General features: G+C 36.5%; 1 protein-coding gene across 1 annotated transcript in view; it reads left to right on the top strand.

Annotated features, from left to right (window-relative positions):
* Positions 1-17,431, top strand: part of TRPC5 (transient receptor potential cation channel subfamily C member 5) — a 158,164-nt gene extending 140,733 nt beyond the window's left edge. Inside the window, exons 8-11 of the mRNA XM_004281548.3 lie at positions 12,259-12,462; positions 12,699-12,740; positions 13,562-13,651; positions 15,427-17,431. Of these exons, the coding sequence (XP_004281596.1) occupies positions 12,259-12,462; positions 12,699-12,740; positions 13,562-13,651; positions 15,427-16,119 (1,029 nt within the window). The 3' untranslated portion in view covers positions 16,120-17,431. The remainder of the gene's footprint in view (positions 1-12,258; positions 12,463-12,698; positions 12,741-13,561; positions 13,652-15,426) is intronic.
* The last annotated feature ends 8,445 nt before the right edge of the window (positions 17,432-25,876 follow it).

Raw genomic sequence — 25,876 nt, 5'->3', positions numbered from 1 at the left:
TCCCTGGAGGTCCAGTGGTTAGGACTCTGCACTTTCACTACTGAGGGCTCAGGTTCAATCCCTGGTAAGGGAATTAAGATCCCACAAGCCACATGGGGCAGCCAAAAAAGCTTAAAATTAAAAAATAATATTTTTAGGGACTTCCCTGGTGGTCCAGTATTTAAGACCCTGCACTCCCAATGCAGGGGGCCCGGGTTCCATCCGTGGTCAGGGAACTAGATCCCGCATGCCGCAACTAAGAGTTTGCCTACTGCAACTAAAGATCCCGCATGCCACAAGGAAGATCCCACACGTGGCAATGAAGATCCCGTGCCACAACTAAGACCCAGCAGAGCCAAATTAATTAATTAATTAAAAATAAAAAGATTGGTTCAACCTCATTAAAAATAATAATATTTTTAACAATCTGAAAACTTGCTTCGGTTCTCTTTAAACTTTATTGAAGGCAAGTAATTAGAAACCACATGACTTAGAAAAGGATTTTTACCCAAGATGACAGTCATTCAGTTTCTCAATTCCTGGAAAGTAATACTGTGGTAGGAAGCTTCTGAGATGGCCCCCAATGATACCCACTTCCTGATATTTGAATCCTATGCAGTATTCTCCCCTTGAGTGTGGGCTAGACCTATGGACGCCTAACAAATAGATTATGGCAAAAGTGATGTCACTTGAGAGATTAGGTTATAACAATGGCTTTTCTCTCTCACATCCTCGGAGGGAAGCATGCTGCCATTTTATGAGCTGGCTGATGGAGAGGCCCACTCCAGAAAGAACTGAGAGAGGTCTCTGGCCAATATGCCAGCAATGGACTATGGTCCTCAGTCCAACAGCCCACAAGGAACTGAATCCTGTCAACAACCATAGAACCATGCAAGCGAGCTTGGAACAGAATACTCTCTCAGTTCACGCTTCTGATGAGACCCCACCTCTGGCCAACAACTGGATTATACCATTGTAAGAGATCTTGAGCCAGAGGCGCACAACTTGCCACACCCAGATTCCTGACCCACAAAAACTGTAAGATAATAAATATTTGTTGTTTTAAGGTGTTAAATTTGGGGACAAAACCAAAAAGTCTTTACTAAGACTTGCCAAATAATTATTAAATGTACCAGTTACTGTTTTACCTAGAGGCACTTTGTTTAACCAGACATACTAAACAAAGTTCATGGAATGAAAAATAGAAATTTTATTAATTTTAATACAGCTTAACCAATAGAGCATTCTTTATGAAATGCTTTTTTCTTATCACATTTTAAATATAATTTTACCAAAATTTTGGAGCTTCAGATTTAGCAATTGATAAAAAATATCTGTCATATAGCCTAACTAGCAAAGCCAGTCATCATTTCCAAATCAACTGGCTAAATCATATTTCTTTTGTCTCAAAAAGGATGACTTGGGCTTCCCTGGTGGCTCAGTGGTTAAGAATCCACCTGCCAATGCAGGGGACACGGGTTCGAGCCCTGGTCCAGGAAGATCCCACATGCCACGGAGCAACTAAGCCCGTGCGCCACAACTACTGAGCCTGCGCTCTAGAGCCCGTGAGCCACAACTACTGAAGCCCACGTGCCTACAGCCTGTGCTCCGCAACAAGAGAAGCCACCGCAATGAGAAGCCCCCGCACCACAACGAAGAGTAGCCCCCGCTCGCCGCAACTAGAGAAAACCCATGTGCAGCAATGAAGACCCAACGCAGCCAAAAATAAATAAATAAATTTTTAAGAAAAGGATGACTTCATTTTTCAATTCAATAAGTATATCAATACTTATTCCTATGATGATCATTTCTCTTGTAAATTCTAACACTAGGATGGACAAATTAAAAGATAGAAGATAGGTAGATGGATAGATAGATAGATAGATAGATGGTAGCTAGAGCATGCAGGCTTCTTATGAGTTTGTCATCTGGATGAAATAAAGTGAGTTCAGTATTTCTTTTAGCCCTATCTTTTTGCTTTACTTTCACAGAATTCTCTCTGAGTGATTTCTTTTTTTTTTTTTTATCTTTGACAATAGCTGGAGAATGGAGAGGTGAGGTTGTTAAAACTGTCATCACTCCTGCCATCCCAGTATGTTATCTCAAAACTCCAACATCAGCCTGTTTCTAATGCCAAGCCTCACCCTTAGTTTTTTTTTTTAATAAATTTATTTACTTGTTTGTTTTTATATTTGGCTGTGTTGGGTCTTCATTGCTGCGTGCGGGCTTTCTCTAGTTGCGGTGAGCAGGGGCTACTCTTCGTTGCGGTGCACAGGCTTCTCATTGTCGTGGCTTCTCTTGTTGTGGAGCGCGGGCTCTAGGCGCCCGGGCTTCAGTAGTTGTGGCTCGCAGGCTCTAGAGCGCAGGCTCAGTAGTTGTGGCACATGGGCTTAGTTGCTCCATGGCATGTGGAGTCTTCCTGGGCCAGGGATCGAACCCGTGGCCCCTACATTGGCAGGAGGATTTTTAACCACTGCATCACCAGGGAGGCCCCCCACCCTTAATTCTTAAATGGGCAAAATATATGAATCAACATTTCTCCAAATAAGATACACAAATGGCTGATGAGCACATGATAACATGCTCAATGTCATTCAGCATTAAGGAAATGTAAATCAAAACCAGAATGAGATACAACATCATACCCACTTGCATGACTACAAAAAAAAACATGAACTGTGACGAGTTTTGGTGAGGATGTGGAAAAATCGGAACTCTTATACATTGCTGGTGGGAATGTAAAATGGTGCAGCCACTTTAAAAAATAGTGTGACAATTCCTCATAAAGTTAAAAGTAGGGTTAGTATATAACTGAGCAATTCCACTCCTAGGTATGTCCCCAAGAGAATTAAAAATATATATCCACACAAAAACTTGCACACAAATATTCATAGCAGCATTATTCATAATAGCAAAGTGGAAACAACCCAAATGACCATCAACTGATGAATAGATTAAAAAGATGTAGTATATCCATACAATGAGATATAATATTATTCAACCATAGGAAAGAATGAAGTATTGACAGATGCTACAACATGGATGAACCTTGAAAACATGCTAAGAGAAAGAATCCACACACAAAGGACAAATATTATATAATTCATTTATATGAAATGTTCAAAATAGACAAATCCATAGAAACAAAAGTAGATTAGTGGTTGATAGGGGCTCTGGAGAGGGGAGGGAGTGCTGGGAATTGACTGCTAATGGATACAGGGTCTTTTAGGAGTGATGCAAATGTTCTAGAATAGACATAGGTGATGGTTTCTCAACTCTGTAAATGTATTCAAAACTACTGAATTGTATGCTTTAAAAGATGAGGACAGCAACATTGTTATCTGTGATATCTAAGAAACCACTGCCTAACATAAGGTCATGAAAATTATTCCTATGTATTCTTCTGAGAGTTTATTTTATGGTAACAGCTTTATTGAGATATAATCCAGATACCATAAAATTCATTTTTAAAAGTATACAATTCATGTTGTTTAAGGGTACAAACTTGCAACTAGTAGTAAGTCCTAGAGATCTAATGCACAAATATTTTTGATAACTGTATTGTAATAAATATTACCATGTTTTAACTGTATTGTAATAAATATTACCATGTTTTAAAAATATTTTTGATAACTGTATTGTAATATAATTTCTTTCTATGGTAATTCCATATATTGTGTTTTCACGTAGCCCAATTTATCTTTGAACTACTTGAAATTATTTAACTAACAGGAACGCAAAAGAGAGGATGAGTGTTAGTGCTCTTTGTTATATATTCATTTTATATATTTAAAGTAGAGTTATGTGTGCATATAAAATTTATTACTCTAATCATTGCAGCAACTCTTCCAATTCTTAAGTAACTTTGGGAGGAATTTATAATTTTACAGTGCCTTAATAAAAGATGTTTCAACATCTCAAAAAAATGGTAATATATGTGCTTCTTTATTAACTCATGAAATAACAAAATCTAGCATTGAGTCTAATAAGTACCTTAAATTCAACCTAGAGCTTCGTTTTCCTTTTGAACTTGTTACTCACTTAACCCAAAGCCATTTAGTCCCTCCTAGAGAACATAGAGGTATCCCTGATTTATCCATTAAGAGCTGGCTAACGGCTGTTCAGATACAGGCAATGGGCATCTCAGAAATCAACAGAATCCTCTACTTCAGTGGTTCTTTACCATTTGGGGGAGGGCAGATTCCTTTGAGAATATGATGAAAGCCCAGAAAAATGCAAAACACCCAATATTTCACATACAATTTTAATACATTTATTGACTTCGTTAACTTCATCCATAGAACCAGGTTTAAAAATCCCTATTCTCTGTGGTGCTGTTTTTGAACATGATCTGCTAATCCTTTAATATCATAGCTAAGCACTGCTACATTGGAGAGCAAAGTGAAAGCCTTCGTAGAATATCTGAAAGGCCAAGGAGCAAATTCTAGGTTTCACTGACTGAATGTTCACTCAAAAACCACCCCAAGACAAATATTGTAAGGCATAGCTCTCCTTTTTAAGATCTCATGTGCTAGTAAAGAAATATTTTTTTCTCCCTTACACTGTGCACTTTTGACAGTGGAGACTATATTGTCTAACCCTCTTATTTGGCATTGTTTTAAGTTAAAAGTTTGTGGATATAAGTCACAAGTTAATGTGGCCTCTGAAACAAAGCTCTTACTGCTGTATACATATGATGGGGCCCAAGAACTTATTTTTAGAACATTTGAAAGTAAATTACCAATATCACACATTTCACACAAATATTGTCGTATATATTCAACTACATTATCACAGTACCATATCTCACTCAAGAAATTTAACGTTGATACACTGTAATTATAATTTGGAGTCCATATTTAAATTTCCCTTGTCTTTTCAAATGTGTCATTTACAGATGATAAACTGCAAGAACATTGAAGATGTGTCACTATGCACACACAGAGCCACTAGCAAAGAGTGAGAGACTTACTGATTCAAGGCATTTAATGAAATCCCTGTGCAATCATTATCTGACTACGAGGCTAACAGAGACTTCAATGGCTGCACATAACAAAGAATACAGATTTTACAAAATCAGTCAAGGATAGTCACTAAACAAACACTAAAAACCGAACTCTAGAAGAAGGGGATCAGATTTCCAGAGTAATCATATTAAATTGTTTAAAATGTCTAGTTTCAGCAAAAAACTACAAAACATACACACACACACAGAACGTATGGTCTGTACACAGGAAAAAAGATGTCATAGAAACAGTCCTTGAGGAAGCCCAGATGTTGGCTTTGGTAAAGACTGAACCAGCTATTTTAAATATCTTCAAATAACTAAAGGAAAACATCTAAAGAATTAAAGGAAAGTATGAGAATGATGTCTCACCAAATAGAGAATATTAATAAAGTGACAGAAATTATTTAAAAAAAGAATCAAATTGAATTTCTGGATTTGAAAAGTGCTATAACAGAATGAAAAATTCACTAGAAGGGCCTAACAGCAGATTTGAGCTGGCAGAAAGGATTAGCAAACTTGAAGATAATTCAATTACCATTGTCTAGACTGAGGATCAGAAAGAAAAACAGGATGAATAAAAATGAACAGAGCTTAAGAGACCTGTGAGACACCATTAAATGGCCAACATACACATAATGGGAGTCTCAGAAGTAGAAAAGAGAAAAAAAGAACAGAAAGGATATTTGAAGAAATAATGAGTAAAAACTTCTCAAAAATAGTCTACACATCCAAGAGCTCAAATATTTCCTAGTAGGATAAACACAAAAAAATTCACTTCTTAGTCAACCTCTCAAAGACAAAGAAAAAGTCTTGAAAGCAGGAAAATTAAAAGATAACTGATTTCCCATCAGAAACAATGGGCACTAGAAGTCAGTGTGATGACATATACAAAATGTTTAAAGCAAAAGACTGACAACCAAGAATTCTATATCCAGCAAAAATATCCTTAAATGAGGGAAAAATAGACATTGTCAAGTACACAAAGACTGAGAGAATTAATGGCCAGAAGACCAGTCCTACAAGAAATGCTAAAAAGAGTTCTTCAGGCTGAAATGAAAGAACACTAGAGAGTAGGAAGAAAGAAAGAAAGAAAGAAAGAAAGAAAGAAAGAAAGAGCACCAGAAAAGGTAATTGCATAGATAAATATAAAAGACAACACAAATCTTATTTGGGGGGAACTTTTTTTTCTCTCTAACTTGAAAGATAACTGCATAATTCAATAATTATATGAGTGTTTTGATGGGGTTATAATGTATAATATATAAAGGAACAGTTTGTATAACAGTAATAGCACAAAGGATGAGGGAAGGAATGGAGCTATATGGTTGCAAAGTTTTTACATATGATTGGAATCAGGTTGGTATTAATCCAAAGCAGATTGTATTTTAAGATGTCAATTGTAATCCCTGAGCCAAGCACTAAGAAAATAATTTTTTAATATAGTAAATTAAACAAGAGAATTAAAAGGTATATTAGAAAATATCTATTTAACACAAAAGAAATCAATAATGGAGTAATAGAGGAACAAAAAAGACATGCAACATATAGAAAATGGCAAAATGGCAGATGTAAATCCTACTTTATCAGTAATTACTTTAAATGTAACTAGATTAAGCAAACCAGTTAAAAGGCAGAGATTGCCAGACTCTGTATAAGAGACACACATGTTCTAACTGTATGCTGTCTACAAGAGACACATTTTAGATTCAAAGATACAAATAGAATGTAAGTAAGAGTGGGAAAAGATATATGATGCAAACAGTAACCAAAAGAGAGCTAAGTGGCTATAATAATTATCAGACAAAATAGAATTTAAGACAAAATTTGTTACTAGAGAAAACAAAGGACATTTTATAACTATAAAAAGGTGAATCTATCATGAATATTTAACAATTATTAACACATTTCCACCTATCTACAGAGCTGAAAAATACATGAAGCAAAAACTGACAGAACTGAACGGAGAAATAGAAATTTAACAATAACAGTTGAAGAATTTATTACCCCACTTTCAGTAACGGACAGAACTAGATAAATGACCAAAAAGGAAATAGAATACTTGGACAACACTATAAGCCAACTAGACCTAATGGACATCTATTTATAGAACATGTCATACAACAACAGCAGAATATATGTTCTTCTGAACTGCACATGGAATATTCTCCAGGATAGATTATATGTTAGCTCATAAAATAAACCTCCCTAATTTTTTTAAAGGATTGAAATAATAAAAAGTATGTTCTGCAAACATACTTGGGAATATAATGAAATTAAATTAGATATCAAAAACAAAATAAAATTTCAGAAATTCACACATAAATGGATAGTAGAGAAGACACTGTAAAATAACCACTAGTTCAAAGAAGAAATCACAAAGGAAGTTAGAAAATACTTTGAGATGAATGAAAGGGAGAGTACAGTATATGCCAAGCTTCCTCAGAAACATTTATAATTGTAAATCTTATGTTAAAAAGGAAATAAGATTTCAAATCAATAACTTAAATTTCCACCTTTATGAAACTAGAAAAAGAACAGCAAACTAAGTTCAAAGCAAGCAGAAAGAAAAACATAGTAAATTGTTTATTAGTAAAATATTTATAGATTTAGCTCTCCATATTTAAGTCATGACTCATTTTGAGTTAACTTTTGTATTTGTGTGAAGTAAGGATCAAGGTTCTTTTTCTTTTCTTCTTGTGGAAGTCCAACTATTCCAAGACAATTTGTCGAAAAGAAAAGATTATCCTTTCCAAGTTGAATTGCCTTGACACCCTTCTTGAAAGTCAATTGCATATATGCATATGCATGCATTTATTTCTGGACTGTCTTGTTTTGTTCCATTGATCTTCAATGCCAATTTGTTCTTTTTCAAAATTAACTACTTTATATCTTTTGTATTTATATATAAATTTGAGAAGCAGCTTGTCAATTTCTTCAAAAATGCCAACTGAGATTTGACTGAAATTGTATTGAATCTCTAAATCAATTTGGAAAGAATTGCCATCCTAACTATATTTAGTCTTCCAATTCATGAATATGCCGTATCTCTATATTTATTTAAGTCTTCTTTAATTTATCTCAGTAATCTTTCACAGTTTTCAGTGTTAAAAAACATGTATATTTTTGTCATACTTATTCCTAAGGATTTTATATTTTAAATGAAACTTTTTAAATTAATATTTCCTCATTGTTTATTGCTGCTATATAGAATATGACTGATTTGTATCTGGTTCTGTTTGATGGATTTTTTTCTTCTCATTATGTGTCATATTTTCCTGCTTCTTGGCATTTGTGATAAATTTTTATTGGATACCAGACATTGTGAATTTTACCTTATTAGGTGCTGGCTATTTTTGTATTGTTTTAAATATTCTTGAGCTTTATTCTGGAAATAGTTTGATCCCACTGAGGCTTGCTTTTAAGCTTTGTTTGGCAGGACTAAATACACCTTTAGTCTAGGGCAGTTCTGTACAATAAAAATTTTATGCAAGTCACAAATATGTGCCACATATGTTACATTTTCTAGTAGCCACATTAAAATATAGTGAAGAGAAACTGGTAAAATTAATTTTAATTATATATAAATACATTACATATATATTATATTGATACCCAAACCAGAAAAAACAGTACAGAAAATTAAAAGTTATAGACCAATATCTTTTATGAACATAGACATGGAAATCCTCAACAAAGCATTAGCATATTGAATCCAGCAATGTATAAAAAGAACACACCATAACCAAATGGGATTTATCCCAGGAATGCAAAGTAATCCATTATATTAATAGTCGAAAGAAGAAAAACCCTATGATCATATCAATTGATGCAGAAAAAGTGTCTGACAAACTTCAACATACATTTATGATTTTTTTAAAAAAATGTCTTGGCAAACTTGGAATAGAATGTAACTTGCACAACCTGAATCACAGAACCTACAGCTGACTAAATGGTGAAAGACTGAAGGCTTTCTAAGATCAATTAAAAATGTATATCTGCTTTCAGTACTTCTATCCCACATTGTACTGGAGATCCTAGACAATGCAATAAGGGAAGGAAAAACATTAAAGCCATACAGATTGGAAAGGAAGAATAAAACTAGGAAGAAAACCCTAAAGAATCTATTAAAAACTTGATAGAATAAAAAAATGAATTTAGCAAGGCCACAGACTACAAGGTCAATACACAAAAATCAACCATATACTAACAATAAACAATTGGAAAGAAAATTTAAAAGACACTACCATTGTAAATTGTTGCAAAGGAAATGTAATACTTAGGTATAAGCTTAACAAATCATTATAGGACTTACACAGTAAAAACTACAAAACATGGATGAAAGAAATGACATACTCTGTTCATGGATTGGAAGATTCAGCAGAATAAATATGCTTTCACTCAGCATAAGGTTTTCAAGGTTCATCCATGTTGTGGTATGTATCAATACTTCATTCCTTTTTAAGGCTGGATAATAATAATAATGTACCACATTTTGTTTACCCTTTTATCAGTTGATGAATATTTGGGTTGTTTCTACTCTTTGGCTATTATGAATAATGCTGCTGAACATTTGTGTACAACTCTTTGTGTAGAATGTGTTTTCATTTCTCTTGGGTATGTAGCAAGGAGTGAAATTGCTGGGTCGTATGGTAACTCTATGTTTAACCATTTGAGGAATTGCCATATTGTTTTCCAAAGTAGCTGCACCATTTCACATTCCCACAAGCAGTATGTGGATCTACAGATCCTCACCTACACTGGTTATTATTTGTCTTTTTAAAATTATTATATCTATCCTAGCAAGTATAAAATGGTATCTCATTGTGGTTTTGATTTGAGTATACCTAATGACCAATGATGTTGGGCATCTTTTCATGTGCTTGTTGGCCATTTGTATGTCTTCTTTCTGGAAATGTCTATTCAAGTGCTTTGCCCATTTTTAAATTGGTTTATTTGTATTTTTATTGTTGAATTATAATTGTTTTTTATAAAGGCACAAGTCCCTTACCGGACATATGATATTTAATTACTTTCTCTTATTCTGTGGGTTTTCTCTTCATTTTCTTCATGGTGTCCTTTGAAGTACAAAGTTTTTAACTTTGATTAAGTCCAATTTGACAATTTTTTTCCTTTTGTTCCTTGGCTTTTGGTGTCATCTCTAAGAAACCATTGTTTTACCCAAGGTCATGAGGATTTACTCCTAAATTTTCTTCTTAAAGTTTTATAGTCTTTATCTATTAAATTTAGTTCTATGATTCATTCTGAGTTGAATTTTGTATGTGGTATGAGGAAGGAGTCCAACTTCATTCTTTTGAATGTGGATGGACAGTAGTCCCAGCAAGCCCAACTGATTGCCAAAGGTGCAAAAGCAACTCAGTGGAAGAACAATAGCCTTTTCAGCAAATGGATACCCACAGGCAAAACAAACAAACAAACAAACAAAAAGTCCTCCATGTAAACTTCACTCCTTAAGCAAAAATGAGCTCAAAGTTGATCATAGAGCTAAATGCAAATCTTACAACTATAAAACTTGAAGAGGAAAACATAAGAGAAATCTTCATGACCTCGGGTTAGGTAAAGAGTTCTTAGACATAACACCAAAAGCATAATCCATTAAAAATTTGATAAATTTGACGTCATTGAAATTAAGACACTTTACTCTATGAAAGACACCATTAAGTAAATGAAAAGATAACACGCATACTGAGAGAACACATTTGCAGTTTACATTCCTGACAAAGAGCTAGTATCCAGAATATATTTTAAAACTATCTAAGTCCACCTGTAAGCAAGCAAAGTACCCAATAAAAATGGGCAAAGGATCTGAACAGACACCTCACCACAGAGGATATCTATATAGCACATAAGCATATGAAAAGATGCTCAACTTCATTCTAATTTGGGAAATGCAAATTAAAATCATAATGAGATACCACTACTTAATCTGTTAGAATAGTTAAACTTTAAAAAACTTGACAAATGCTAAGAAGGATACAGAGCAAGTGGTGAGAATGAAAGATGGTATAGCCACTCTGGAAAAGAGTTTGGCAGTTTATTATAAAGTTAAATGTACACTTACTTCATGATCCAGCAATATCACTCCTAGATATTTAAGCCAGGGGAATTAAACTTATGTTCACAGAAAGACCTGTACATGAATGTTCACAGCAGCTTTATTCACAATTATTAAAAACTGGAAACAACCCAAATGTTCTTTAATGGGTGAATGAATAAGCAAACTGTGGTACATCCACACAACAAAAAACTACTCAGCGATAAAAGGGAATAGATTATCGCTACATACAAAACCAGATGAATCTCGAAGATATTAATGCTGAGTGAAATCAGCCAGTCCCAGAAGGTTACCTACTGTACGATTCCATTTATATGACATTTTGGAAAAAGTAAACTAAAGGAATGGAGAATGGAGCAGTGGTTGCCAGGGGGGGTTCGAGAGAGTTTGATTACAAAGGGACAACATTATGGAATTTGGGGTGTTGATGGAACTGTTGTGTATCCTGATTGCGGTGGTGATTACATTAGTCCTTCCAGGTCTTAAAACTCCTAGAAATGTATGCCTGTGTGTGTGTGTGTGTGTGTGTGTGTGTATCTTAATTATGACAGTGCTTACACAGGTATATACACTCATCAAAACTCATTGAACACTTAAAATAGATGAATTTTACTCTGTGTAAATCATACCTCAATAATGTTGATTTTTTAAAAAAACAAAGTCTCTCCACACCAATCCTACTCCTTAAAAATAACTACTAATGACAATTTAGCGTGTACCTCTCTAAAACATGTCAGCAGGTAATATAAAGGGGTTTTCAGTTGGATAAAGGGTATCATTTTACACTTAGAGGTCTTATAAATATATGGACAAATGCATATATATGATATGTGTTTCTACGTATAAAATGTTGATAGAGCTACTATATTTTTTAATAGTTTGATTATAAGCCATTTTGTGGATGTGACATCATTTATTTAAGCAGTCTCCCACTTTTGGATATTTAGGTTGTTGCCAGTTGTCTTGCTCTTACAAGCTGCAGTGCTAGCGAACAGCCCTGCACATATATCTTTTTGCAAGTATATGGATAAGATAAATTTCTAATTGTAGGATTACTGCATCGTAAGGTAAGTGTAATTTGAATTTTTATAGCTACTGACAGATTGCCCTCTGTAGAAGCAAGTAGAACTTTGAGAATGAGTCAGGGGTGCATTTTGCATTTTCCCATCCCAAATCACTGAACTTCTCTCTTTCATAGGATCATGCCGATATTGAGTGGAAGTTTGCAAGGACGAAGCTCTGGATGAGTTACTTCGATGAAGGCGGCACCTTGCCACCTCCTTTCAACATCATCCCCAGCCCCAAGTCATTTCTATACCTTGGTAACTGGTTCAACAACACCTTCTGCCCCCAAAGAGACCCTGATGGTAGACGGAGAAGGCACAACTTGAGAAGCTTCACAGTAAGGCTTTTAAAAATTATGTTTCTTTGCAAACACAACTGTTTTCTCCTTTTCCTCCTTTGTAACATTCCCTATCTTGAACATCTTAAAACTACTCCAACCTACAGATGCTTTGGGGGTTTGTCAGGCAGTAGCTCCTGTGTCATGTTCCAGTCCTAACGTTTAGAAATATATTCGAGTGGATGGGCTGCTGGGAGACTGCTGATGTAACCTCTCTTGTCCGTTTTCAATGACAGGAACGCCATGCTGACAGCCTGATACAGAATCAACATTACCAGGTAAAGCTTCTTCATAGGGACTAAGCACAATAGTTCTTGGTCAGTTGTGTGAACTTGGACAAATCACTTACCCTCACTGATCCTCAGTTTCCTCGTCTGTAAAATAAGGATGATAAAACTTAAACTGTAGTTGTGAGAACTGAGTGGCGAGTATGTATATACGGTTGTGTGTTTGTGTGTGTGTGTGTGTGTGTGTGTCCTGGCACAGTGCCTGACACATTGCATTAAGTGGTAGCTATCATCATCACCATTACTAACACAAAGCAGGGTGACTATGTGCATACCATTCCCAGAGGATGTTAAAAGAGGCCACCCCTGTAAAGGAGAAGTATAGATTGCCTCTAAGAAAAAGTATCTTGATTATGTAATTAGTGGACATTGAAATCATCAGACTCTGTGACACTGAAGAATGACTTTCTCAACTTTATAAAAGGAAGAAAAACTCTCATCTTACTAGGAAGGTTCAAGTTTAATCTAGCCTGGAGGGAAAGGATATTGACTGTGACCATTCAAGGATTATTCTGCTCTCATTATTCCATGAATGTGTATCCGTGTTTACCTTATGCTTGGGTGGAAAATTTTCCTTTCGGGTAAATTTGATCTCACTGGCCCACTCTGCCACCAAATTTGGACACATAATAAATTCTTCATTTATCCAATGGACTTAACTGGGGGGTTTTGTAGAAAATGCCTGGATCCTGTGAGGATTTTCCAATGCAAAGGCAGTCTAAGCGTATTTTATTTCCTGTGTATGTTTCTTATTTTACTGAGAGTCCAAGAAGGAAACTGAATGCTTCTTCATGTTTTTGTTTAAATTCCAGGAAGTTATCAGGAATTTAGTCAAAAGATATGTGGCAGCTATGATAAGAAATTCCAAAACAAATGAGGGACTAACAGAAGAAAATTTTAAGGTAATTTGATCATAAAGTGGTTTAATTCTTCATTCACATTTCTTAAGCATCATTTAATCTTCACAGTGTTTGAGGTTTCTGGTGATGGAATTTCAACAGCCTGTAATACAGCAAAACCAGCTACAATTCTTATTCTCTCTCTTAGAATAGTCTGTCATCCAGTAGATGGATAGATTTTTACCAATGTCTGTCACACCACAATCAGCTTTATGAATAATAAAAATATACATTCTTTTAATATTCTGGGTTTTTCTCAGTATGGGAATTGAGTGCTTTAAATGATATGGCATGGGTGTGTGATGAGAAGAAAGATAGCGAAGGGAAGATGCCTAGAGATTTAAAGGCCTTCTTTAAATAAGATAAAGACAAAAATTCTATTATTAAATCTAACATTTATGAAACCCTACCATTACACATTTTTGGCTGTCACATTGGGATGCTATTGGCATCTAGTAAGTAGAGACCAGGGTTGTTGCTAAAAATCCTACAATGCACAGGACAGCTCCCTACAGCAAAGAATTACCACACTCAACATGTCAATTGGTTGAGAAACCCTATCCTAGAACACATATATGTTTTCTAAGGAACATAAGAAGGCTGTTATCCTAATCCATAGACATAACTCATCAATTGAGGGCCTGCTATATGCCAAACACTCTGCTAGGTGCCGGGGCACAGTCACGAGCAAGATATAACCAGCCCCTACTCTCTCGTGGAGTCACACACAATAATAATAGAGGCGAATGACTGAGTATTCTAACAGGATCAACACAGGGTGCTGTAGAGACATAGAAATGGGGGGACACCCAACTGGGACTTGGGGATTCGAGGCAGGCTTTCCAGAGGAAGCCATGTTTAAGCTGAGGTTTGAAGCAGGAGCCAGATAAAAGAGTTGGGGAGAAGAGTGTTCCAGACAGAGAAAACAGCACGTGCAAAGGCCCAGAGGCAAGAGAGAATATGTCCATACAGGTGGACAGTAAAAAGCCTGGGGAAAGAGCAGGAAGGAATGAAATGGGAGAGACAGACATGTACCAGACCTTGAAAAACCTTGTAGTCTGTGGTATGGCATTTTTCCTTTTTCCTGAGGTCAGCAACAAGTTACTAAAAAGTGTTAAGCAAGAGGACGACATGATCAGATATAAACTTTTCAAAGATGGTTTTTAAAAGCGTGATCTAGTATCTAGGCAGCCAGTTAGAGATAGAAGACATTTCACAGGCACTTGAATAAACAAGGTCCCCTGGCCCAAAACAGCAGTCTCATCTCCTGACATTCCACTTCCCTAGTTTTATTCCTGAGAGTCCTAAAAGCTTTTTCCTCTTCAGTAGTACTTTTTTTTTTACATCTTTATTGGAGTATAATTGCTTTACAATGGCGTGTTAGTTTCTGCTTTATAACAAAGTGAATCAGTTATACATAGACATATGTTCCCATATCTCTTCCCTCTTGCGTCTCCCTCCCTCCCATTGAGATTCCAATGAGAGCCCTACTCGAATACCCTCATTGTTGGTTACCACTTCAGTCTGTTGGCGTGCTCCTGATAGGTTCTGAAATCAACTTTACCAACTGCACATTTTTTTCCCAATGGCCCGCTCTGCCCACAGCATTGTTAATATGTTCTTCTTGTGCTTGAATAATGTGAGATTTTTCTGGTAGCTCATGTACCTTGTGATTTGCAGTGAGGCAAAACCTGGAACATTCCGAAGGATGCCCAATGTGCCTATTTTGAACTAAAGACCAAGCTTCTTAACATAACGTGTCTTCTCTCTTGCCCTAGGAATTAAAGCAGGACATTTCCAGCTTTCGATATGAAGTGCTTGACCTCTTAGGAAATAGGAAGCACCAAAGGAGAAGTTTTTCCACTAGCAGCACTGAACTCTCTCAGAGAGATGATACCAATGATGGCAGTGGCGGGGCTCGGGCCAAATCCAAGAGCGTCTCTTTCAATTTAGGCTGCAAGAAAAAAGCCTGCCATGGGCCACCTCTCATCAGGACCATGCCAAGAGTTGGTGGTGCCCAAGGGAAGTCAAAAGCTGAGTCATCAAGCAAACGCTCCTTCATGGGTCCCTCTCTCAAGAAACTGGGTCTCCTATTCTCCAAGTTTAATGGTCATATGTCTGAACCCAGTTCAGAGCCGATGTACACAATTTCTGATGGAATCGTTCAGCCGCACTATATGTGGCAGGACATCAAATATTCTCAGATGGAGAAAGGGAAAGCAGAGTCCTGTTCTCAAAGTGAAATTAACCTCAGTGAGGTAGAATTAGGTGAAGCCCGGGGCGCTGCTCAGAGCAGTGAATGCCCTCTAGCCTGTTCCAGCTCTCTTCACTGCGCATCCAGCATCTGCTCCTCAAATTCTAAACTTTTAGACTCCTCAGAGGATGTATTTGAAACTTGGGGAGAGGCTTGTGACCTGCTCATGCACAAATGGGGTGATGGACAGGAAGAACAAGTTACAACTCGGCTCTAAGTCAAGCCGGTATCGCCTGTTCTGGAACTCAGAAAATTTCTAATTTCTTTGCTCTCAGAGGTGACATAGAATATGATTCCCTCACTGCCCCCCACTAGACAGGAGAGTGAAACTCCTCTTGTTTTCACCATCTTTTATAGCCACATTCTTCATTTTTTGTTCTTGTTATTATTATTACTATTATTTGCTTTTTTATACCTACAAACACTAAGTCCATTTCAAAACCAACTGAAGGGGTGTTTGCCCCTAATCAGCAGAGGTGCAGTCGGGTGCTTAACCCTTTGGCTTTGCTTTTCTTACCCTTGCTTCCTTGAAGCTCCAGGTGCCACTTTGCTACTGTCGCTGCCGCACAGATTCCTGACCTTCCTCGGGATCTCACACCATTTCCCCACAGGGCTGAGGGCTGTGCTCAGCAGTCCCCACCAGCTATCAGATAAGGCAAACTAACTTGCCTATCTTTGTTGCCCTTCAGTGCTCCATGCTGCCCATTCTGGTTCAATGAACAGCATCAAAGGGAAACTGAATAGACTCCAAAGAACTGTCAGCTTGTGGTTTCTAGGTATAACTGGACTTCGTGTTGTTTTTGCTTTTAAATACTACAACTTCTCCTTATCATGGGGGCTGTTGAATTTGTTTCTTAAAGATTTGTGAGTTTCCTAATGTATGCCAATGAATATTTACCCCATAGTATATGTCATATCTAATAAGTTAGTGAATTCCTTTCCTGTGTTTGTGTATTTCAGTTAGCTTACTACATTTTAAAATTTGATAGTATCGAGATTAGTATTTAGGATGTGTACTGTTTTTTAAAAACTTCTACTGTACTCTAATCAACAGTCACTACATCTCATACATTGGCAAGAAAAAATAATTAGCTGGTATATTTATAGGGTCCTATCTACTGTTGATAGTTTTAATCATCACTGCTATCAAAAGCATTTCTAAGATAAAAGCCTGGATTTGAAAATATTTTTTAACAGAAAAATGACATCTTGTTGAGGTGTCAGAATCTGAAAACAGCACCTTCATTTTAATTAATTGCTTTCTGATAAAACAACAACAACAAAAAAACAATTTTAGGTCTAGATAACTTGATTCAAGTTGCAGTTTTAATGTTCAGTGGGGGCAGTGGAAGTGCGTGTGTAAACTCATGTTAGATATACAACATAACAACCCTAGTGAATTCATGGAACTATAGACATGATCCAAATTCTACTGTCTTCAAAGAAAATTGCATTATACATCAAAACAAATTATTTTCCACAGCTTAGGAGTACCTCATCAGAACACATAGGTAAATGTTAAAAAATGAAGCCCAGGGCTTCCCTGGTGGCACAATGGTTGAGAATCTGCCTGCTAATGCAGGGGACACGGGTTTGAGCCCTGGTCTGGGAAGATCCCACATGCCACGGAGCAACTGGGCCCGTGAGCCACAACTACTGAGCCTGCGCATCTGGAGCCTGTGCTCCACAACAAGAGAGGCTGCGATAGTGAGAGTCCCGCGCACCGCGATGAAGAGTGGCCCCTGCTTGCCACAACTAGAGAAAGCCCTCGCACAGAAACGAAGACCCAACACAGCAAAAATAAATTAATTAATTAATAGACTCCTACCCCCAACATCTTCTTAAAAAAAAAAAAAAATGAAGCCCATAATGCATATGGTCACCATGTTAGATCCAGTAACCATCAACTGATTACCTGCTAAACAAGGGCGGTTCTTCCCAATGTTAGCACAAAGGTATCCCCAACTTACACAGTAACACATGACCTGAAATAGCCCAAGGTCTGGGTCCTGGTGATTAAATTAATGGGTAGCTCAAAAAAGTAAGAAACTTAATTAGTTGTCACCCTGTTCTTGTATTCAATAAATGTCAACAGTAATAGGAAACCATCTAAATTCATGTGTATACTTTCTGGCAAAATTAAGTGAAATGAAGCTTTCTCAAACAATGCAAATATGCTTCCAAAATAGTTTTTGACAGTGTAGTTTCTGTTATTTGAATTGATTCCCATTCTAGCCCTAACTTTGGTGACTAACAAAATATTCTACATGAAAAAGACACAAACTAGGGATGATGGGGAAACAAGAGGAGGTGTTGAAGAACAAAGCTCAGATCCAAGAAAAAGTGATCAAGAGAACAAGCTGCATCAGGATCCATTTGGTAAGACGTTATCACAAAATAATTCCTCGATCATGCCTAACGTGATCATTTACTCAAATCCAACTTCTCTCCTGCTTCTCTAAGTGGGACTATCATAAGTGGCCCTGACATCAGTAACAGGTTACTTTCCAGAAGGAAGGTTTCTAAAGTTACAGAGTCAACTTTCTCAACTGTCAAATTCACTTTGAATAATAAATAGCACCTGGGCTACATCCCTAACTCATACTGATGGCACCAGAAACCAATACATGGCCCTATTTCATCAAAAAAAAAAAAAGTATGTCTTTCTCACAAATGCATGTACTTGTGATGACCTAGGTTTCATTGTTCCGGCAGTTACTTTATCAATTTGTTGGAAAACAAGGGTAGCCAGAGATAGAGCCATGGTCCAAAATATACTCTTCTCTCAGTTATGTTCTAAAGAGAGAATATGTGTCAATCATAATAGCCAATCTCTACTACTGAAAGAAACCAGTGTCATTTCACGGGCAGTACATTCCTTTTCAGATCTTCTCAGGGTTACTGTCTTTATGACTCGGGCTTAAGATTTCACTAGCTGTGCTGAGGCCTAGCTATGTTGGGGATTGAAGCCAGTTAGCTGTTAAAGCTAATCAGCTATTGTCCTAACTTCCGTGATGGTGACACCAACATTTTTATTAACTCTAACTCTAGTAGAAAGTAGGAAGGGAAGGAGATTTGTGTTCACCTCTCTAACCTCTGGATCAGCTACTATCAATAAAGATATTTCAAATCAAATGTTTAAGTATGTTCTCTGACCCCAGAGAAGGTATAAGCCAACTTGAGAGTAAATTTATAAACATAAAAGAGCTAAAAGAGAAACTTAGTGAGGATCTACTCAATTCTATCATCTTATTTTACAAATACAAAAAAAAAAAAAAAGGAGGTCCAGAGAAGGATAATGACTTGCTCAAGGTCACAGAACCAGTCAATAAACCCAAATCTTCTAGATTATGGAAACAAGACATTTATTATTAAGCACACATATTATGTTATACATAGGAGATGTGGAAATGGATTGGCCACTATAGATATCTTTTTGTTCATTTGCCCAAAATGCCACGAACTCCACAAATTTCAGACTGACATATTTATACGTAAAGTTAAAAATGTGTTCCAAAGTCAAATACAATTATAAATGGTACAAGAATCATTTACTTTTTGTCTAAGTATCTATACCATGGTTCACCTCCATTACAGGTGAATTTCTTATCATTTCTGGCCACCTATTTTATTTGTTTGATTCCATCATAATTACATTAAAGCCTCCCTGATCATTAGTAAGGGTAAAAATATTATTGAATACAAAGAAAATGTCTGAATTATATTCAGAGATGGCCATTGTTGAAGTATGTCCTCCACTTCTAGCTTTAAATCCAGTGAAGTACAAAGAAAAAGGAATGATTCAAAATCATCATTTTTGGAAGATGCCAAATTTTATAGGCATATAAATCTCCAGGTTATACTTCTGTCCACTTATATGGGAATACTTGAAATTTTCTGGTTCTTTCTGCCTCTCATAGTAATTTTTCATTCCACTCTGACCTGATTTAGGGCATTTCAGCTAAGTCCAAAACATCTAAACATCTGTCTGCAATTTGATTAAAGACACACACACACACACACAAACCCTACAGCCTCTACGTTTTGAATGACTTAAATAATGAACAAATACTTTTTCAATAACTTTATAGTTATTATGGCAGTGTAAAACCTCCTCTGCAAATTTCATTGGGGACTTCACTGAAAAATATGAGTCGATACCTTAGCCAGATAATATAAATAACCATCTGATGTTCATATTGCCTTGTGGGTAAGACTCAAGTGGTGTTTTAACTAACAGTTTAAGTGGCCCAGACCTTGGTTTGTTCAACCATCAGGTGAAAAGTACTTGAAGTTAGGCAGACATTCTTTCTTGTTTAAAAGTACACAAGAAAAACTGATCATGTTATTTTGGTAATCACATTTTCAAAACAGTGTTAATAGATTGCATGTATAGACATAGCCAACGTAAGTGGATGTAATTGTTTGGATCATTTAAAATACTCTTCACACCTACTTCTCAGCTCCCTCCAACCCCGAACCCTGTGGCTTTGCCTCAAACCTGTGTGTATTTTAGATTCTTTGGTTTGCTTTATCTAGATAATTGTTCCAAATATCCACTTTGTTGGTGTAGAACTAGGCATTGGGAACAGAGTACCCCAATTCAGTGTGAGCATTACTTTAGTACAGAGAAATGCTATTTCTACTGTATTTCCAATGACCCTTCCCATAACTTTTTCCAACAGATGTGCGTTTTGGCTTGCACTGTTTTGGGGATGTTTGTAAAAGTGAGAGGAACCTTGTCTGTGCACACACACACATGCAATGAAACTTAATAGCGTTTGATCGCTCTGGCTTGGCCTTTCATCCTTTTTGGTAATTACTAAATCATTTTGAAGGGAGGGGGAGTACGGAGAACTTCAATGGAAAGAAAATTCCTGAGATGTGATGAGGAATTGCTAAAATGAACTGCCAAAGCAGCATCCACTGTGGTACAACTGTTAATATTGAGAGCTCTCAGGATTTGGGGTTTCTGGCTTGAAGAATAAAGCTTGTAGGTCAGAAGAAAGAACCTACCTGTAAAAATAAAAATATATATTTTTGGTGAATTAAGTAAGTCTGTATACTTCAGATTTACTGCATACTTGAGATATTACTATTCATATGTTGATATGTGGCCTAGGATTTTCATCTGTATGCTGCATGGTGGTCCAGAGAAGAAGGTGCTGGTAGGCGGTTTTGAGAGCCTTAAGAAATGGAATGTTTATTAAGAAACAAAGGAGTTGATTGCTGGAATGATACAGGCAGCTGGCTAGTAGTATTTTTAAGCTCTGGAGTAGATTTATATCTTTTTTTTAACATCTTTATTGGAGTATAATTGCTTTACATTGTTGTGTTAGTTTCTGCTATATGTATACATATATCCCCATATCCCCTCCCTCTTGCGTCTCCCTCCCACCCTCCCTATCCCATCCCTCTAGGTGGTCACAAAGCACCAAGCCGCTGTTTCCCACTAGCTAGCTATTTTCCATTTGGTAGTGTATATATGTCAATGCTACTTGTTTACTGGATCTGAGTTGTGGTCTTTTCCTAAAGATATACCATCAGTGCTTGTGGTACTTGAGAGACATGTACATATTAAGAATTATTAATGTTTAAATATAAAATTAAGTGGAATGCCCTTATGCCAAAAGCTTATCTGATGTGAAAGTTGTGACAGCTCTGTAGAAACGTCCCATTGCTACACAAATGAAAGGCAATTTGTATAGTAACAAAAAGAGCCTGCAACTTTTGATCATCGTAATCAACTTTCATAAATCCATGACTGTGGCACGCATCTGCCCTAACCTCATCCCTCACCCTCAAAAAGAAAAGCCTTCTTTACAATGCCAAATGACTTGATAGAACCACAGAAGACTAGATGAAGAAATAATGGTCTACAGCGTGAATGCCATTTTCAGCAACGTGCAGAGTATTTTGCCCTTTGACTTTATCTATGAGCAGGTTCCAGAGCAACCTAACATCCCAGGAGCTGCACTTCAGCACATGCACATACTAAGACATCACCCTTGGTGGCAGTGTGCCTTTTATTTTGGCCTATGGTAGCCAACCATTTGCAAGTACAGTTAAGCTGGGCTTGGCCATTGTGTCTTTTGCCACAATGTTCAACATACCCCACAATACACATTGCGACAGATTGCCTTCCAACCTAGAAACCCTCTTGACAGTTCTCTGGTCTTATACAACCTTTAAAACTGACCCTTGGATGACAAGACAAAAAAGAGGCTTTGGATTTTTGTGGGGAGTGCTTGAGGTACTTAGATGGTGTGGTAAAGAGGCAAACGGAAAAGCTTTCAAAGCACGGACTAGTACGGATAAGCACTTTAAAATGTAGGGCTAAATCACCATACTGTCAAACCTTTTAGATAACCAAATTGAGGGGGCGTTCCCCGATTTTTTTTTTTAAATGTAGTTTCTGGATTAAAACATCATCATTTCTCCCTCAACAAAATCCAGAAGTGCAACAGTATATGAAAACTAGCTCTGAACAAACTGTAAATCATTTTCCAAAGGTTGAGTTATATTTCGGTTGAATTTCAGATCATAGCACATTCTCACCTTGTGACCACTGTATTCCTAAATTCAACACATCAGACTCATAGTAAGGTTACATTTTAAATTGTGCAATATCACTGACTGGCTTTTATAAATATGCACTTATGACCAATTACTGGAAGGACTGATTTCCCCAAATTTTATCTAAGAAATAAAATGAATTTGCCAAAACCCTACAGAAAAGAGAAATAAAAGGTAAAAGTGGGAGAGGGTAGTATGGAAGAACGCTAGATTCTATACCTGATGTCATATTTTAGCCTCAAAAATTTAGAATAAACATATAAAATGAGATTATAAAATGAGACTGATATTTTCATAAACATGGCAGAATTAATGTGCCCAAATTAATGTTGTTCTTCAAAGCAGTCACCTTAAGCTGCACCCATATTCGAATGCTGACATTACTCAAACCATTGTGGACTTCTGCTTTTGGGAGGATGGTCAAAATCCACAATACAACCTCTCAATACCCTCAATGGTAGAAAATCATAATCTTGTAAGATTAAATTCTTAGAAACAGTCAAAACTAATTTTAGATCCATATTTGGTAAAAATTTGGGCAATCAAGCTGAGTTCTACTTTTTCTGGTAAAAAATATTTTTCAAGTGCTATCACACAATAGGCACCTTGATAGGCACAATTATAAAATACCAAGACAGTTTCTTGTGGGGTTTGTGAAGTGACCTGAAACTGCTCTTTGGAATCTAGTTTTTTCCTTATCAACTTTGAGGAATAATTTGTGTACAACTACCTGCATCCATTTAAAGGGTACAATTCAGTGAGTCTTCACTGTTGTATACACCGCTAGGACCACCACCAAAATCAAGATACAAAAATTTCCATCACCCCCAAGTGAGGCCTTGTTCCTCTTTCAATTCTGGAATCTATTATAGTTTCAAACATGACTGGAACAGTGGCAGCCTTATTGGAATAAGTTTACAGCCTCCCAAGGAGGAAACATTAAAGAACACCATATTTAGATATAGAATCTCCACTGATTTGGGAACAACCATAATGACTTAACCCTTGAAATATTTGTGTTTAAACAGTAAAACACATTCCAACTTCCAATGGCTTATGTTGTAAGTAAACTCAGTATTGGCTTCCCAAACCTTATTTGATCCATAAGAAATCACACTTTATAATAGAGGCTCTGACAACTAGACTGTTAGCAGGGAAAGGGCAGTAAGGAAAAGCCCTGGCCTTCCCAGGAAATTGAGGGGAGGTTTTGGATTCAGGAGGAGCTCTGGTAACAGAAGTAGGAGGCGGCTCTAATGGGAGGATGGCAACAGCTAGCTGAATTTTCAGGTCATTTGAAAATCACATGTTCACACTAGGTAGTTCCTGTATAAGATCCAGTCATATTATTTGAAGTACAGATTCATCCATTTTTGGTCACATCTCATAGGACTTCCTTTTACAACATATATTAAGCAATCAGTTTAAATAACCAAAGCAATGTAGCTTGTAGTCCAATAAGCAGAGTGATAACTGTGTTTAGTATACTTGGGCAGGAGAAGCAGTCAGAATTCTTGAGTGTCTAGTAGGATTCATTGGAACCAATGGCACTAAAATGAATGTTGTGGGAGCTCATGAGGAAACCTCTAAACCCAAAGGGTTAACACATTAGTCTGTATTTTTCTTAATGTTAAAGGCAATCCAATTTGATAAATTAACTTAAAATTTTTAACTGGTCAAATTACTCTTCTAACATAGTACAAGTCAACCCATATGTTCTCTTATTTCAACTATAAAGACAAAGACCTTCTCAAGGACATTTCAGTTCAGATAGGGATAAACATCCTTCTCAAGTGAAAGCATTTTAATTTGTCTGTTTCTTATAACATAGGAATGCATACCAGTGGTAGGATTCAAGAATCACTATTTAAACTCTTCACAGGATTCAAGAGTTCTCAAAAACAGGTTGAAATTGAGGATGAAGAATTTCTACCTATTCAGAACAATGAATGTAGTTTGGAGCCAACATTTCCTAGACAATAAAGAATACTTTTAGAAAACAGGCAGTGTTTAATTCACTTTCTTAGCCTAGTTGGAGGCCCCAGTCACACATCACCATACAGAAAATGTATGCATTGAACTTAAGGTTAAAATTGTATCTCCCGAGCTTAATCACAAAAAGGGGAAATTCCAAATGTGTTTGTGTAAATGGCATTTGGCTTTGCAGACTACTATTTTAGAAGCTAAAGCCTCCTTAAGTAACTATTACTTTTATTTAAATATTTTCTGTAGGAAGTGCAAAGTTACTGTCATTAAATGTGTTAAAAAGAATCTTGTACAATAAAATGATTTTGTGTCTTTAGCTTCAGTATAAACAAAAATAAAGCATTTACTTTTTTCCTCCAAAATGTATGGCTGCTCAGATTTAAGGTGACTGTTCCTCCCTTTTCCAACATAATCATTTATAGCCATCTATTATTAATAAACATTTGTGAACAACAGTGGATTTTACACTATCATTTAACCAGCAGACACACTTAAGGGAGACCTCCACAGTCCAATATATTTTGAAAAGTTCATGACTGAGAATAAACATTATTACTATCATTCTTTTATATTTCCCATTAAACAAAGCTGTATTAAATATTTAGAAAATTGAATAAGCATTCATAAAGAACTTTGAGATGATGACATGAAGGGACCAATACAGCTATAAAGCTATGGTGTACGACACTGACAAACCTTACTGGCCTTATCCTGAAAACTTCTGAGTAACCAAAGAATGATACATGTTGTACAGAGCAGTTTCAATCTGTGGGTCAGTGAGAAGACACATAAATTGAGGTTAAGCTGGTCATTATTCAGCCAGTATAATCTGAGTACATTTGGGTAATATTTTCTGAAGTTATCAGTTGACATTTCTTTTAAAGTTTTTTCTGTAGTCATGGACTTTTCAGCAATTAACTTTCCCCTAATTAATTCAGATTCCTTAAGTTTTGTCTTTTATTTTAATTAACTTTTAGGCCACCAGAACACCGGTTAGCATACCAGAACAGCTTCACTTTCAGCCAAGTAACTCAGTTGCAAGTCCTGGCCTTTTTTTTTTTTTTAAAGTCATGGTTTTTTTTTTCTACATCTTTATTGCAGTATAATTGCTTTACAATGGTGTGGTAGTTTCTGCTTTATAACAAAGTGAATCAATTATACATATACATATGTTCCCATATCTCTTCCCTCTTGTGTCTCCCTCCCTCCCACCCTCCCTATCCTACCCCTCTAGGTGGTCACAAAGCACCGAGCTGATCTCCCTGTGCTATGCAGCTGCTTCCCACTAGCTATCTACCTTACGTTTGGTAGTGTATATATGTCCATGCCACTCTCGCACTTTGTCACAGCTTACCCTTCCCCCTCCCCATATCCTCAAGTCCATTCTCTAGTAGGTCTGTGTCTTTATTCCCGTC

This window comes from Orcinus orca, chromosome X, assembly GCF_937001465.1.
Source record: "Orcinus orca chromosome X, mOrcOrc1.1, whole genome shotgun sequence".
Taxonomy (NCBI): Eukaryota; Metazoa; Chordata; class Mammalia; order Artiodactyla; family Delphinidae; genus Orcinus; species Orcinus orca.
Note: the sequence above shows the minus strand (reverse complement) of the source record. Positions and strands in the feature narration are given on the sequence as shown.